General features: G+C 41.2%; 3 protein-coding genes across 4 annotated transcripts; 2 read left to right on the top strand and 1 right to left on the bottom strand.

Annotated features, from left to right (window-relative positions):
* Nucleotides 1-900: 900 nt before the first annotated feature.
* Nucleotides 901-7,253, bottom strand: fbxl15 (F-box and leucine-rich repeat protein 15). 2 transcript variants are annotated; one of them, XM_048987770.1, is made up of 5 exons: nt 7,121-7,253; nt 6,559-6,721; nt 5,487-5,989; nt 3,698-3,937; nt 901-2,960 (listed from the first exon to the last, which is right to left on the bottom strand). In XM_048987770.1, exons 1-4 carry the CDS (start codon nt 7,144-7,146, stop codon nt 3,748-3,750), a joined length of 882 nt encoding a protein of 293 aa, XP_048843727.1. In that variant the 5' UTR covers nt 7,147-7,253; the 3' UTR covers nt 901-2,960; nt 3,698-3,747. The 2 variants fall into 2 exon arrangements, with proteins under 2 accessions (XP_048843727.1, XP_048843728.1); XM_048987771.1 differs by having other exon boundaries at nt 6,559-6,718; nt 7,121-7,252.
* A 568-nt stretch (nt 7,254-7,821) lies between these two features.
* Nucleotides 7,822-10,305, top strand: gpx9 (glutathione peroxidase 9). The gene is made up of 5 exons (XM_048987774.1): nt 7,822-8,186; nt 8,359-8,452; nt 9,423-9,553; nt 9,816-9,946; nt 10,030-10,305. Exons 2-5 carry the CDS (start codon nt 8,386-8,388, stop codon nt 10,085-10,087), a joined length of 387 nt encoding a protein of 128 aa, XP_048843731.1. The 5' UTR covers nt 7,822-8,186; nt 8,359-8,385; the 3' UTR covers nt 10,088-10,305.
* Nucleotides 10,306-12,580: 2,275 nt separating this feature from the next.
* ndufb8 (NADH:ubiquinone oxidoreductase subunit B8) lies at nt 12,581-15,059 on the top strand. Its single transcript, XM_048987773.1, has 5 exons — nt 12,581-12,739; nt 13,054-13,180; nt 13,312-13,411; nt 14,387-14,542; nt 14,899-15,059. The coding sequence occupies exons 1-5, from the start codon at nt 12,649-12,651 to the stop codon at nt 14,989-14,991; spliced, it is 567 nt and encodes a 188-aa protein (XP_048843730.1). The 5' UTR covers nt 12,581-12,648; the 3' UTR covers nt 14,992-15,059.
* Nucleotides 15,060-16,424: the final 1,365 nt, after the last annotated feature.

Below are 16,424 nucleotides of genomic sequence, written 5' to 3'. Positions count from 1 at the left end.
AGCTAGAGCAATCAGAATAGTAATACTTCTTGTATGTCTGCCAGATTTTGATGATGTCAAGCGTTTCTAGCTATTGAAAACATCAGGGGCTGAGTCAAGTTTACCTGGGCTTTGTCAAGTTACCTGGGGATTGGCATCAGGGCCAAAATACTCATTGGTGTAGCCCCAAGTGATCAGACCTAAGGACGGCCATGATGTCGAGGGCCTTACCTATGGGAACGAATGAAAACTAACGTCTTACCCTCAATCGAAATTCAGCATCAGGTGCAAGTACATAAATTTCTCTCCTAGTTTGTCACATTGTAGCAGTGCTATGATGTTAGATAATGATAACGCACAATGTTTTTGAACATTTTTACAGGATATATTTTCCACTTCTAGCTTTTGTTCTTCTTAGCCCTACCAAAATCATATATATAGCAGTATATATAAATTTGGTGATGTCTTGTAATGAAACGAGTTTCGAAAAGTGCATTTGGAGACTTTTAAGACATTTTTGGCATATTTGACACGCGACACATATTGCTCAAAACCTTCCTTCAGAACTGCTGTAAACAGCGAATCTTAGAAATAAATAATAAAACCAGCTATTATAATCCATTATGTGTCTATATATAATTGGTGATGATTAAATATTTTTGATTATTTTGCAGGTTTTATTATTGCTGCTGTTAGTTTTGGAGAACTGCATGAGATTCTGTTGTATGTGGTAGTATATTACCTTAATATCCAATATTTTGTGTTTTCTCTCCTTGGAAAAAAAAATAATTCCCATCTTATTTTGATTATAACACATGTCACACTAGTATAGACCGTTAAATCTAACTTTAAATGTTCACAGGTCAAAAATACTGCCATTAATGTCATCCAAACTAAAAAAAAAAGAACGAACAGGACTGATTTAAATACAATGTATTGATTTAATAGGCCTATTTAAACAGAACAAATCTGTGCATACTTGATAAATACATGTGATAATAAATGCTAAACACCAGTAGAGGGAGCTGTAGTCACAGAGCCTTCACTGAGCCAGCTAGAGAATTTCAGTCGCTGGTGTTGAAAACCACTTCTGCATTGCCTCAGTATCCCGGACCGGACACCTATACTATCACAAACTCTGGAAGATCGGTCAGTATCTTAGATAATTAACAGTTAGTAGTAATGTGTTATAGGTTTCACAGCTGCAAAGAAAATGTTCATATCTAAAATTTAAGCGCTAATGCGGGTGTCGCTAGGACTACTTTTGGGGGGAGGGGGTTAGCCGCCCTAAAATATTATTTAGCCCCTGCAAATAAATGTATATTATTTTGCACAGTGGTTGTCAACCTTTATTGCACCGCGACCAGTCACGACTCTATGTAAAGTATGTTAAAATTAACGCTATTACCAAGCATGCAGTGCACTATGCAGTTTACACCGATCAATGCCTATCGCACAAATCTGATTGGATGCGCCAGTGAATTTTAAATTAAGCATCTGTGGTTACGCTTCTTGGATTGGATGAGTGTTCGCTAGTTTTGCGCTAAGCATTTGCAGACCTAAGAATCGTTTATATATGTTAATTCTAGGAGTGGGGCTGGGAAATCTGGTCGTGGACCAGCCTCAGAGCTTGCTAGCTTTAAAATGCTTACATTTCCAACTCTCCCTCGCGATCCTTTCAGAACTTGTCGCGACCCACGGGTTGAGAATTACTGATTTAGTACACACTGAGTGTTAAAGTTATACAAGTGAGGACCTCAAGCAAAATTCCTCCAAATTTCACCTTGGATAGTTTTATAGTTTCACCTTTGGATTAGCTTTTTAGGTCAGCTGGCAGAATATCTGAAATGTTGGCCGCGGCTTCCTAACAGCATGGATTCAATGAAAGGTATAACATACTGATCAATAGAGTTCATCGCTGTATCACTGTATCAAATACAAACTTTTAAATGAACAATAAGTTATATCCTTGCATCTGTGAATAGCAATGAATTGAGACAACATAACATCCTGGTCATAAATAAGACTTTACACACGCAGCCAGTTATAGAAGCAGTTACATATTAAGATTAATATTTTTCATATTACCCAAGCCATAAATAAAAGTTACAGTGTTCAAAATTACTTTCATGGTTTCAATAAAAAGATTTACAGTATATTACACGCACATTGTATCCTTTGAAATTCAAGTTTGTTTCAAATTAACAGACATCAAATGACAACAGCTGTTCATGTGTTCTGGGAACATAAGCAAACAAAACAGTAATTACACTGAAACTTAAAGCTCAAAACATCTACGACATAAATATTAAATCGAAAGAAGCATGGTTTCATTTGTACATCTTCAATTCGTTCTTCATACAAAATCAACACCGGACCTGAAATACTTTATGTGCAAGTATTGGTGCAAGACAGATTCTAAACTAACATTAATGTGTAAATGAAAAATATAGTGAAAATCTTTAAAGAAATGCAATAATTAAAAAAAAAAAAAAAGTTTCACCTAACACCTGAGTATCCAGGGTTGAGAATAATGTTTTCTGTTACTATTAATAATTTTAAGAGGACGATACAGCAATAACACATCATGTAGTGTTTTGAAGACTCAGCAAATTTTACATTTACGTTTTCAAAGCATGTGTCCCCATATTACACTTACTGAATAACTGCCCACTAAGCGCAGTAACTAGATACCAGGCACTACCCATTAATGTACTGAAATTAAAGCTACAGTCCTGTGTGATGTGGAGATTAACTACTACGCTGACTAGCGTACGCCTTTGCGTGAGGCCAGAATGAAGTCCTCCCCGACTGGATTTAAATCAGCCGGTGCATTACAGCATATTTACTGCAGGGAACAGGCGGCAGGTATTACGACATTAAGGACACAATACGTTTGACGTGTTCGCTTCTTGGTTCATCTCTCCGCTGATAGGTCAGCCGTGGTCATCTTGGAAATGGAGTCATCTACCCATTCAGTGCTGAAACATGAATGAAGGAACAAACGTACATGCACACAGTGTACACATTACAGAATGTATAGACGTTATTTAAAAATGTATGCAGTTTTGGGAAAAACGTTAACGCAGATGTATGGAAGTTACTCCTATTAAATTACTCATTGTAACCCGATTCTATTAGATGATATGCCATAATACAATACAGGCTCTTCCCAGGTTACGATGGGGTTATGTTCCGATAAACTTATCGTAAGGTAAAAAATGCATTTTAATACAGTACACCTAGCCTAACAAACATCATAGCCTAGCCTACTTTAAACAAGCCTAGAACATGTACATTAGCCTACAATTGGGCAAAATCATTAACACAAAGCCTACTTTATAACTAAATGTTGAATATTTCACATAATTTATTGAATAACGTACTAAAAGAAAAAAAATCATTTACCCATCATGAAAGTTGAAATATCGTAACACGGACCTTCGTAACCCAGGAATCGTCTGTAATCAGTATCTGATACTTAATCTAGAATGTACACTTTGTATGATGACACAACAGCTAGCTGCCTATCGGGTGATCAGATTCACCACTGAACTAACCGTTATATTCCTTAGCAGTCAGTTAGTGCGCTGAGCATTTTAAAGTTAGGTTAGCAGAAAAACAGCAAGGGGGGCAGAAAATGAGGATTGCTTGAAATATGCATCACAACCTAGTACAGATATTCTTCACGTTACCGTAATCATATTTCCAGCATTACCTGTAAAATGCCAAGTGGTCCGGAGGCACCATCACATGACCGGCTCCCGCCTAGATCTGGAGGTTGATGAAGGGTGCGAACCCCACCACGTCCTGCAGCAGGACCAGAGCCCTCTCCAGGGGCGGCTCCACGTCTATCGCCACGTTCCGCCGCCGCAGTACCCCCAGGCTGGACTCAGTGACATTGTGGCAGTGGTTGACCTTGAGGGACTGCAGTTTGGGGCAGTATTCAGCGACTGTCCTGTACACGACAGTGGGGGAAACAAGAAGCGGCAGCTGAGAAAAATATCAGTGCTGAGAAATAAAAACTTTAATATCTAATAACGATAGACTTATCTTCAGCCAAAAAAAGCATGCAATCTGCTTTGCCTAACAATGAACCCAATCTTACAACACTTCCGTCTAGAACTGTAGAAGACTAGGCTTGGGTGTTAATAGGGTAATATGGTATACCACAGTATTTTGGGCACACCATTGCATTTTGAAATATTGACAATAAGATGCACCGAGCCATGATGGGGGGGTTGTGGTGCCCCATAATAAAATGTGCCAACTAAGGGGGGGGAGTCGTCGTTGTTCAGCAGAATCGATCGTGGGGACGCCCTGCCCCTACTCAGCACATTTTATTGCCAAAATTTCAAAATATCACAATCGTTTTGCGTTTGAAAATAGCATAAAAGTACCATGTACCACAGTATTATATCTGTAAGGTATGAGTGTAAGAGGATTTAAATACTGCCCAAGCCGATGTAGGACTGTAATACAGCAGAATTATCTAAATGTAATAAATGGGTCATATTTCTCGTCACCAAAGTCCATTTCGGAACAAAGACGCAGCTTCAAATCAACCTTGTACATTATTAGAAAGTAACGGTCAGAAGATCCTTTAATCCCCAAACATTACACCGTACAGCCTGCGGCAATTTATTGTCTGAACTTATGTGGTCAGTTTATTTCGGTTTACTGATTTACTTTAAGGGATACAGTTGTGAGAAAAGGGTTTGTGGACCCTTGGAAATTATCTAGATTTATTATGCAAGTTCTACTTAAAAAACGAAACGTACTTTAGTATTTCACTCTGTCAATTTTTTAACAAATGGTTTATAAAATCAAGATCATTAGTAAAAGTTATTTTGTGAGTGTTGTTTGTTAAATGAAACTCCATCCATCCATCCATCCATTTTCCAAGCTGCTTATCCTACTGGGTCGCAGGGGGTCCGGAGCCTATCCCGGAAGCAATGGGCACGAGGCAGGGAACAACCCAGGATGGGGGGCCAGCTCACACACCATTCATGCACACATGCACACCTATTTAGCAACTCTCAGCATGTTTTTGGATTGTGGGGGAAAACTGGAGTACCCAGAGGAAACCCCACGACCATGTGGGGAGAACATGCAAACTCCACACACATGTGGCCCAGGCGGAGACTCGAACCCAGGTCCCAGAGGTGTGAGGCGACAGTGCTAACCACTGCACCACCATGCCGCCCCCTTAAATGCGACTTTATTTGCTATTATGACTTATATAAAAACCAGGTCACATTTTAGGAGCTGCTTGTGCAGAAATCAAAATAAATAGAAAACTGTAAATTACTGAAATTTAGATAAATGGATATAGGATGAATGGGGAAATATCTTAAGTCTTCTTGGTTAAAAGCCTGTGTGAGTACAGAATTCTAGAAATCTTTAAATGGGGTAAATTTTGAAGTGTCGCTGGATAAGTTCTGAGTTCACAGTGAGAACAGAAGGACCAACAGGCACCTGGACAGACACCCGACGGGCAGCGTTACCTGATGGAGTCGTTCCTAACCCTCAGGCAGCCTGTGAGGTCCAGCTGTTCCAGGTCCCTGCAGTTCTTGGCCACCTCTTCCACCGCCACGTCGGTGATGTTAGCGTTGACCGCCACCGAGATGGATCTGAGACCAGTACACTTCCCGGCCAGATAACAGACGGCCTCATCCTTCAGCTGCCGGCAGGCCGTCAGGTCGATGGAGCGCAGACCCCGGCAGTGGTCGGCCAGGCTGCGCAGCGACAGACTGTCCACCCATTCACAGTGCGCCAGGCCCAGGTGCTGCAGACGCGTGCAGCTGAGCGACACGGCTACCAGGGCGTGGCGGCTCAGCCGTACGCAGCCCCGCATGTCAATCTGCAGCAGGTGCTGGTTCTGGCCAATCACGGGCAGGAGCTCTTTGTCTGTCACCCAATCGGAACAGTTCTGGAGAACCAGGCTCTGTAGAACTTTGTTGTCTTTCAGCATATTGCAGAAAGCCTCCTTTGGCATCCGAGGGCCTACCTGAAGGTGGTGATGGTACACATGATAACTCTGGGGCATACATATCTGCTTCAAGCTCTATTATGGCATTAGCCACTCTCAGTTCAACTTTTACTTAAACATCCAAGTATAATTCCTGCTAACTTCTATTTAAATGGAATGGAATTTGTCATCTTTCAAGCCCGATCTTGTTCAAATCCACGTGACCCATCCTTATCTAGGGTGCCACCTAATCCATGTCAGGAGGGACTCTATGTACTACTTCAGGTTTTACGAACTACTTTAAAACTGGCTCACGTGCTCAACTGTTCAGTTCATGTGGTAATTTCACTGGTTTGTTTCCTTGATTGAAAGACTCATCCAACTGTTCCACATTAATATTAGTGACACGTGCATGATTATAAGATACTGACTAATCAGCACACAGCCACAACTCAGTGCGAAAGCGAAATCCAGGTCCCTTTAATTGAAATGGTAGTCTACGAACCCTGTCTTAGCTCACATTGTCCTTCCTGATGTGGATCCGGTGGTCACCCTACCCTTATCGCTAATTCAGAGCAGAAGGCGAGCTGTGCAAACGCATAAATTACCTGCGTGAGGTCAAAGGAGCGACAGTTAGCCAAATAGACCTGGATGAGAGTGTGAAACTGCTTGCTCACTCTCTGCAGGCTGACTAGCTGCCGGAGCGGGAGGTAGCAGAATATGTGGGTGACCAGCACGTCCTCCCACGGCAGGTCCAGGAGCTGGCACCTGCTGAACAAGGTGGTTCACACTTCTTACTCCCCGATCGGATGAAACTGCGTAGCTCTTTTGGCACAAGAAGGAGCACATCTAGCACACTGTCCTAAAGTGATATTTAAAACATATTAACCTTCTGCTAATTTTAATTTTTCCGATTGGAATATCGTATAAAAATAGTTACATTTATTAAGCCATACGGGAGCAGCTGTCTAGCTGCAGGGCTCGAGTGCAGCATGAAAAGCAGCAAAAATGTTATCTTGTCTGTCTGTGCATTAGAAACAAACATGTCATATTACGAAAATGCTTTTTTTTCGTACAGAGCGATCGTGGATAAGACAACTTATTATTCATTTTAGATGCACCGAAACGGCGACGGACAATTATCAATCTCCAAGTAATATTTCCACATACTTAACGCCCCCCGATCGCTCCTCCATTTCTGGGAATCGGTCCCTGATCCTGAACGGCGCGCCTGCCTTTTGACGGCAGAAACCTTTCGGCACAGTGCAGTCGGCTAGCTGGAGATTAAAGGGCCGCTTCCGGGTTCGGGTGTCTCTTTGTTATGGTTCCCGGACGCTTGTCAGAAACGCGCCCTCTGCGGCTGGCCGTTCCACAAGCAGTGGATTGCTACGCTACATTTAAATAAATACAAGTAAAATAAAATGCAGGAGAAATTATGGGAGTATTACTAGAAGTCGTTTGGCTTCCTTAATATTTACAGTCATCAGTAGTAATTGTTTCTGTAGTGGTAGTCAGTTATTGCTGTTGACTATGATATAGAAGCATTATCATAAAAATCATGACCTTGGTGTACATTCAGGAAGAAAATGTTTAGAACATCCCAGCACTGGGAACAGTCCTACTGACCTGGTTTCATTCCCATTTTCCCAGAATGCTTCACATAAAGTAGTTTGTTTACCCAACACACACACACACACACAATCATCTACTTTAGTAATCTACTGCAGTTTCACAAACATCATTATTTATTGTCAATTTATCAATATATAAATACTGTTTTGGATTTCAATCTGTATTGCCTGTCAGAACCCCAAAGTCAGGCCTCTCAAGCATAAAAGCAACACGCTAGCGTTACACTGTCCAGTGAAAAGGAGCAGAAACACATGACTAGAGAATTTCGCTCACCTTTGCAAACATTTAAACAAATCACTGCACGGGAAATTCACCTCAGTGTGGGGGGACAATGGAGTCAGTCACGCAGAACAACTGCTGACCAACAAGCTATGAATCTGTGAATGCAGAGAGGTGTCAGCGTGAGCGCTAGATGTGTCCCACTCACAGTGACAGCTCTTTAAACACTCGTGCCCTCTCTCTGTGCTCCATCATGGCCAATGTGTCCATCTATGATTTCACCGTGGAGACCTTGGAGGGTTTCACCGAACCACTGGGCAACTACAGAGGCAAGGTGTTGCTTATCGTAAATGTGGCTACCTTCTGAGGGGCCACGGTAGAGGAGGTAACAACGTCTGCTTCCATCACCGTGTACATTATTGTATACCTGAGCATGTACTAATGTGTTTGGCTTTGTCAGTTGTGTTTATTTTAGTAGCCTCATGCTGTGTTGCTGTTTCTCGATTGAATTCATCCATTTTAATGCAACATTCTGAATTTAATGGCCTCTTTTCAAGTATCACAGACTGAATGCACTTGTGGATATGTACAGTGAGCTCAACTTTGAAGTTCTTGGTTTCCCCTGTAACCAATTTGGACTTCAGTCGCCTGGTAAGGTTCCTGCACACACACACACATACACACAGATCTGTAATCATATCTTTGTGGGGACCGCTCATTCATTTCTATGGGAAAATTGATAATGCTAACCATGACAACCTTAACCCCTACCCAGGCGCAACGATAACCATAAGTAACCAAACACAATGAAAGAGTTTTTGCAGCTTAATTTTTTTTATTGCAGTCACACATTTTTAGAAAATTTAGTTTTTCCTTATGGGGACCAGAAAACTGATCCCCATAAGGTTAAAAAAATGGGTATTCGTCACATTGTGGGGACATTTGGTCTCCACAAGGTAAGGTATACCTGGACCACACACAGAGGTTTGTAATCATATCTTTGTGGGGACTCTCCATTTCTATGGGGAAAACTCTAATCCCAGCATGACGGCCTTAACCCCTGACCCTAACCATAAGTAACCAAACAGAATATGAAACTTTTGGCAATTTTACTTTTTTGATTGCATTCACAGATCTTTGTGAGGACCCGAAAAATGGTCCCCACAACATAAAAAAAAAAAGTTTTTATTGCATTGTGGGGTATATTTGGTTCCCACAAAGTAATATAAACCTAATTCACACACACATGTAGTGGTTTCTGCAATTTATTCTGCTAAAGCTGTCCATCAACGTAGTGACTGCACTGATAACTATTATACTGTAGATGTTGTGCATTCTTTGTGATTGCACTCGTAAGAGGTAGGGGTTAGATTCCCTGTTGTGGTAGAGGCACTTTGGAGTGGATTAAATTTATTTCAAAAATATTTCTGTACTAATTTGATTTGAGCCCTTCTTGTCAGTTACTGTTATACTGTGATACCGGAGCACAAATGTATTTCCAAATCAGCTTACAAGAACGTACAAGCAGTAAATAATTGTGCTGAATAATTAGTACTATTCTATGTTAAACATATTGAAATACATATGAATCACATACTGTGCACTTACCGGCTTTCTTTAGAGGCAAACCACGAAACCCTGAATGTTTTGAAGTATGCCAGACCCGGTGCAGGTTTCATCCCAAAGTTTCCAGTATTTGCAAAAGTCGAAGTGAATGGATTGGATGAGCATCCCTTCTTTACTTACCTGAAGGTAGGTGGAGAGCTAGTGTAGCAATAACAGTGATACACTAATGTAGTAAACATGATGAGAGGATAATTATTCAGTTTCAAGGTAATTAATTGCAGTTTCAATTTCCATTATTGCAATTACATTAGAGCTGCACCTTGAAATACACAACTGTGGTTCATATTAATGAAATCTATATCATATGGTTATTACATCTACTTTCTGCATTTTGCTATAAAAATAATTTAATTTAAGTTTATTACATGGCGTTGTTTTCCCCCCACAGAACAGCTTGAGCTTTGTAAACCCTGTCATTGGTGACATTAAGAAATTCTACTGGTCTCCAATTAGAGTTAACGACATCCGCTGGAACTTTGAGAAGTTCCTGGTACGTGCAGACGGAGTACCACATAAGAGGTAAATAAGCCCCTTGAGGAGACTGTATATCTGCACTGCCTTTACCACTGAGTGTGACTTGCTGTGGTTCTGCTAAATTGTAGGTACGAACTTCATAGTCCGTTCGAAGAGCTGCAACGAGACGTCGCAGACCTGCTCTAGAGACACAACCTTCAGGGCCGTTGAAAGGCTAGTTGCACCACTGGGAAAGGCACTGTGAAGATCCCTCAGTAAATGTCGCCTTGCACCTGGGTGGACCTGATGAAAAGGGACAAGCGCTCAAAGTTTCAGTGCATTCGCTCTGAGCCTAATATCCCACCAGCCTCCAGTGTGTTACTCTGCTTTCACAAGGCTTTACACAGCTTCTTCAGTGCTCTTTCTGAAACATACCTTCATACGTCACAGTAAAAATTGCTGTAGATGATCAAAAATGTCTCAATCTCTTTCTTATCAGAACATCTTCCCTTGCAATGTTTATCCATCCTGCCTTGGGGTGATTGAATTCCAAAGAATCTGAATGGACTTTGAAACCAAAATATTCTCAATGTGACTCTGTTGTCCCAAAATGTATCCATCCATCTACCAACCTCTTGTCCTAGACAAGGTCAGGGGGAACATGGACTCTATACCAGAGAGTATAGGGGACAAAGTAAGGGACACCCTGGGTGTGGTGCCAATCCAACACAGGACTTACATACAAAATGGTAATTTGGAGATGCCAGTTTGCCTAAAGGAATGTCTTTGGACTGTGGGAGGAAACAGGAGTGCCCAGGGGAATCTCACACATCATGGGGAGAACATGCAAACTCCATACACACAGAGCAGGAGTAGAATTAAAATTCCCAACCCTGAAGGTGCGAATCACTGAGTCGCCTCTTGTTTTTATTTATTTATTACATTATTCATTAACAGTGCTGAGCCAGCACAGATTGCTGTAGTTAAGGATAAGCCCAATTAATTAAGATATTTTCTGAATATCAACTTCTACCGCTGTTTATTGTTGCATAACTTGCAAATGTAAGGTTTCTCTTTTGCATGATAAAGGAGTGTCAGTCAAGCAAAAACATGCAAATGCATGCACGAGTTTGCTTCAGCGTATTATACACAAAGTCATTTTACTAGATCGCCACATTGGTCTTATGCTCTATGCATCAGAATGTTCTGGCAATCACCCAAGTGCAAGCTGTTGATTTTTTTATTGTAATGCATAATAAGTAATTGGTTCCGCGTTATTCACTTGCCAAAGATCCCTTGCCGATTGTATTTAGGTCGAGGGCAGGTCATTCCTAAATTTTAACTTCTGAGGCTTTATCGAGTGACGGAAGAGAGATTGGGGTAAAAAAATAGATTCACTAATATTGGTAGCCTCAGGAAACAGCATGGAACACAGGCTCTCGGTGCACGACATTAAGCAGCCGTCTGGCACCATTTTCCTGTCTATTTGCTATGAAAGTCAGGAGCCGGTGGTGTGGAAGAGAAGGCGCTCACAGCTGGATCCTGCTGACAGCCGCAGGGCGAGAGCAGAATGCTGTGGGATACCGGCGGCGCGCGCTGGGGGGAGCGCCGTTCCCCTGGCAAACACCCACGCATAACTTTATGCTACCCGTTTTGGCAAACTGAATTCAATTTCATGCTTCTGTCACGGTGCCACTGCTATGTGCAAACTGCTAATAAATTTCATAGGTTTTTCTGAGCCGCTGATCAATATTTATGTGAAAGATTATTCAGTAACCTGAATGGTTGATGTGGCACGAAAACAAAGTCCTTTAGTTGTCCGCGAACCTGGCGGTAATCCTAATATAGCGGCAGAAAGTCATTTATTTGTTTGCTTTTCTAACATGAAAAGGACGGACCACTGAGTAAAACCGAGCAATAGAGAATGCTATAAAAATGTATAAGTCAACAGGTTCCAAATATAAACTGACTTTCGCTTTTTTGTATTCTTTTCAGTCCTCTCAGGTTAATTAAAAATCTAATACACTAAACAAGCTTAAATATAGAATTTACTGAAATTTCCATATTACATGGATTTTTATTATTATTCATTGTATGAATATTATATTCCTTCACACATAATTAACCGAAGCACCAGCAGAATCATTACTCGGTTATTTTTGTTAGATAGCGCTCATCGGATATGAAATCCACAGAGACGGGATGCAATTGGCAAAATCCCTTTAGTGAAGGCAGGAATTGCATAAAGAGCAATTCAAAGTCAAACACAGGGCGCACGGGCTAATACAGGCAAAGCAGACTCGGAAACTAAACATACAGACCAGCCTTAGTGCACAGAAACAGGTAGGATTCAAGGCAAGGGCATCAAGGTCCAACTCAGTGTAGGTGAAGGTAGGTAAAAGTCCAGGGAGACAACGAGGTGTCTTTATGTACGATCTCATCTGTGCAGGTAATAACAACTGGCGGTGGGCAGAGTCGGTGGTCAGTGCGCATTTAAGTAGTAACATCTGGTGATTCTTTAGCAGTTACGCACACTATGAATATAAAATGCACATGAAATACAAATATTCTGTTTACGTTTTAATGCTTCTAGACTGTTTGCTACAGCGTTTGCTTACTGATGTGGTTGTGGCTGAACATAATACAAATACAACCTGTACCCATTAGGGTTTAAAAAATTCTCTACGAAGCTTGAACCCTTTTGCGTTCCGTAGTTCCACGTCACTTGCGCACGCGTAGATCGCCTCTCCTGTCAGTGTTTGGTCAAAATGGCACTCCAAGGTGTCCGGTGTTGGACGCGGACTATGTTAAAGAGAGGAGGACATGGTGCTTCGGCATTGTTAGCTGGAGCTAGGGCAGGTTGGTCCCGCCCTTGTAACGTTTTATGTGTAGAAATGTTTGTGAGTGCAACCATACTCGAAAACTAAATCGTTGAAATCCAAGACTAAAGAGTAACCTTGGATCGCTTTTTCCCTGCAGATTGTTTTAACCCATTAAGTATACTGAAGTGACGTTTTCTTTTGGTGATTTAACAGCTTATTTTGGTGCTTCGGCGTAGCAATCAAATCCTTACCGACTGCAGTTCACAATGTCAGCATAACTATGCTAGTAGCACCGGTACCGATGATGGCATCGGTATAATCGGTGATAATTTTTCTTTAATTCTTTTGCAGCCTCTGGAGTTTCAAAGGGTATGCTACCAGGCCCTTACCCGAAGACCCCAGAGGAGAGAGCAGCTGCCGCCAAGAAGTACAATATGAGAGTGGAAGACTACGAACCATATCCTGATGACGGCATGGGGTGAGTGTCGTTGCGTTCTGTTGGATAGTTGGCACTGATTATGTGCTTCTAGTACTGGTTGGCATCCATTGCAGTCTGCCTTTTACCTAGGTTATTACTTGAGGTTATTAATTAATTTATTTGTTTTGCAGGTATGGCGATTACCCTAAACTACCTGATAGATCTCAACAGGAACGAGACCCCTGGTATTCCTGGGACCATCCAGACCTCAGGCGGAACTGGGGAGAGCCGGTACGGCAGTGTTTAAGTTTCTTAAAGTTGTTTTTTGTTTTTTGTTTTTTTTTTTGTTAATTTTTTTTTTTTATGAAGCTGTGTTATGAGTTACATAATTAATAATGACACTGCCACCACAATTCAGATAAGTTTGCAGTTATATAACTAATTATAAGAACTAATGGTGCTTTTCCACCGCACCAGCTACCGTGCTTTTTGTACTTCAAGAAGGTGTTGGTTTTCCACTGGCATAAAAACTGGTATGGCGCTGATTGACATCACAACCTGAGATGGGGAATTTTGTCCTGAATTCGAAAAGTGGCTTTAGTATATTATAGGGATGGATGATGTGCAATATTAATGCCACCATCACATGTCATACACATGTAATTCTTGCATCACCAGTCAGCTAAATTACGATCAGGCTTTTTCTTATTTTCAGTTCTGTGTGGACGTTATAGCTCATGGAGTTTGTTTTCTTATAACACTGGTACTGTCATAGGAAAAAAAAAAACCTTAGCTAGCTTTGCAATTTCAATTATTATTCCTTTTATAGATGAAACTGATTTTTAAACATATAATAATTTACCTTTTCCACTTTGGTATGAGCGCTGCATGCGTTCTTCAAGACAAACACAATAATTTTCATCCTTGCTGTTTAAATCACTCCCAGATTGGTTTGAGAGAAATTTCTGAACTAATTTTAGCGTCATAAATACCCAAGTATTTTTTTTACAACAAAATCACATTGCTAGTACAGCAGGACTATATGCATGCTGTCGTAGTATGTTAAACAAAATACTTTGTTTAGAAGTATAGAAGTACTCGACCGGAATTCAAAGATCAAAGGAGAATAAGAAAAGTGGCACACAAAGTATGGTACTTGGTGCGATGGAAAAAGCACCATAAGCTACACAGGGCTCCAGCCGTTCAGGACCACAGTTTGACACCGCTGTTCTAAAGAGACCTCTGGCTTGTCCTTTTTCCTTTTAGATGCACTGGGATTTTGATATGTTTATCAGGAACCGCGTGGACACATCCCCCAGCCCCGTTGACTGGAACACCATGTGCAAACAGCTGTTTGGCTTCATTGGGTTTATGCTCTTCATGTTTTACGTTGGCCAGAAATTCCCAGCTTACCAGCCAGTGGTGAGTCTCTAACAGGGTACATATGTTCCAGTTGTAGGAAATTTCATGGTGATCTATATTAAATAAATCTTTACTTACCAACCAGTAAATTAATTTTGATCTGCAGCACCATGACTGTGGCCAAAATATATATATATATTCATGAGTGTTTTGTGGCCGGCTTGTTTGACTCGTCTCTCACAAGGCATTGTTTCTGCCCTGTGTTTAAAGTGCCGCTGAGTTAAGTCAAGCAGAACCATCCATGTAATGGTCCTGACAAACACTGAAAATGAGGTCTTAAGCTTGTATGCATTTCTGTCTCTCTCGTTGCACACCGGTGCGGCAGGTGTGAATGTGGAGTTTCTCTTCTGTTTCAGACCCCAAAGCAGTATCCTTACAACAACCTGTATTTGGAAAAAGGAGGAGACCCCGAGAAGCAGCCAGAAGAAGTGAAGCATTATGAAATCTGAACTATGATGTCTTCTCTTATATAATGTGTATATTTGCCACCATAATAAAGATATGACCTGTGACCCTTCTCATGATTCATCCACATACTTTTCATTCTTGGGCTGAGTGGGTGTTTTGACATTGAATACTCTTCAAATCCACTAGAAGTAGTTCAGAGCATGGCAAATGGATTGCATTTATATCGCACTTTTCTACTCTTATGAGTACTCAAAGCACTTTACATTTTTATGTTTCACATTCACCCCTTCACACACACATTCATACACTATTGGCTGCCATGCAAGGTGCCAACCTGCTCACCAGGAGCAATTTGGGGTTCAGTGTCTTGCTCAAGGACACATTTTATGGGGTCAGGAGGAACCAGAGCTTGAATCTGCAACCTGCCGGTAGCACACCCTCCTGCACCATCATCTTCCACCAACATTCCGGAAGTAGTCGGTTCAGATCCCATAAGAGCCCAGTTATAAGGAGAATTAGTCTGAGCTACACCAGTAAAATGTTCTGTAGTAGCTTTAAGTAAATAGTCTTCTGCGGAACTAGATGTGATGTCAGTGCAAAACAGCATAAAGTATAAATAGTTTTATATTGCAGAATGCCTCAGCGATACAAATACATATTTGATTTTATTTTGTGTAAACTAAAAGTTCCGGAGTTGGTTTAAATATGAAATCTTCGGAATGCGTCAATGTCCAAATTTGAAAGTGTCACTGTAATGTGACAGAGTGGGACTGTGACAGTAAATAGCACTGCTGATTCGCATCACCATGGCAGGGGTGCATGTGGGGTGTGCACGATCTCCCCACAGTCTCCAGACTCGTGGAAGTATGTTGGTGTCTTTGGATTGCCCATTGTGTAGTGATGGTCAAATGAAGCTTCATGAACCACATGCTGTATTTTCTCACCCCACTGGATGGTGCTCTCTGTTCAAAAAGGGCTCAAAGCATGTCCCAACACAAACCAACAGCGCCATCTATTGGGCTCAAAAAATGCAACAAATGGTTCACGAAGCTTCATTTAGCCGCTCTAGTATGTGTGCCCTGTAATCGACTGGCATCCCTTCCTGGGTTTTCCTGGCGTATTCCCTATGCTGCCTGGATGAACAGTTGAGTTATGGATGGATACATATGTAAGAGTCTGCTTTCACTGCCCCACTTAACTACATAATAGTATTTAATTATAGTATTTACTTAATTGCTCACAATGCTTAAATGCTTCAAAATGTTGTATGAAACAATTGATTTTTGTCACATATGCAATAGTAACCAACTATAAATAGGTACTGAAGTGATTAAAACTCAAGAGGCAAGCCGTTGCACCACCAGTGAAAAAGATCTTGGTTATTAAAAAAAAAGCAAATAATTAAACGATTAAAAAGAAATGTAGGACGTGATGAATGAATGGCCAGGAATTTTTATTTGAAGTACTTTGCAGA

This window comes from Brienomyrus brachyistius, chromosome 20, assembly GCF_023856365.1.
Source record: "Brienomyrus brachyistius isolate T26 chromosome 20, BBRACH_0.4, whole genome shotgun sequence".
In the NCBI taxonomy this organism is placed as follows: Eukaryota; Metazoa; Chordata; class Actinopteri; order Osteoglossiformes; family Mormyridae; genus Brienomyrus; species Brienomyrus brachyistius.
This window is presented reverse-complemented; position numbering and strand designations above follow the sequence as displayed.

Coding starts and splice junctions, on each gene's coding strand:
- ndufb8 (XM_048987773.1), top strand. CDS start 12,649: ATGGCACTCCAAGGTGTCCGGTGTTGGACGCGGACTATGTTAAAGAGA. Junction 12,740..13,053: donor GTTAGCTGGAGCTAGGGCAG/GTTGGTCCCGCC, acceptor ATTCTTTTGCAG/CCTCTGGAGTTTCAAAGGGT. Junction 13,181..13,311: donor TATCCTGATGACGGCATGGG/GTGAGTGTCGTT, acceptor TTTGTTTTGCAG/GTATGGCGATTACCCTAAAC.
- fbxl15 (XM_048987770.1), bottom strand. CDS start 7,146: ATGGAGGAGCGATCGGGGGGCGTTAA. Junction 6,722..7,120: donor GAGCGATCGGGGGGCGTTAA/GTATGTGGAAAT, acceptor CACCTTGTTCAG/CAGGTGCCAGCTCCTGGACC. Junction 3,938..5,486: donor GTTAGGAACGACTCCATCAG/GTAACGCTGCCC, acceptor TGTCGTGTACAG/GACAGTCGCTGAATACTGCC.
- gpx9 (XM_048987774.1), top strand. CDS start 8,386: ATGTACAGTGAGCTCAACTTTGAAGTTCTTGGTTTCCCCTGTAACCAA. Junction 8,453..9,422: donor ATTTGGACTTCAGTCGCCTG/GTAAGGTTCCTG, acceptor GGCTTTCTTTAG/AGGCAAACCACGAAACCCTG. Junction 9,554..9,815: donor CCTTCTTTACTTACCTGAAG/GTAGGTGGAGAG, acceptor TTCCCCCCACAG/AACAGCTTGAGCTTTGTAAA.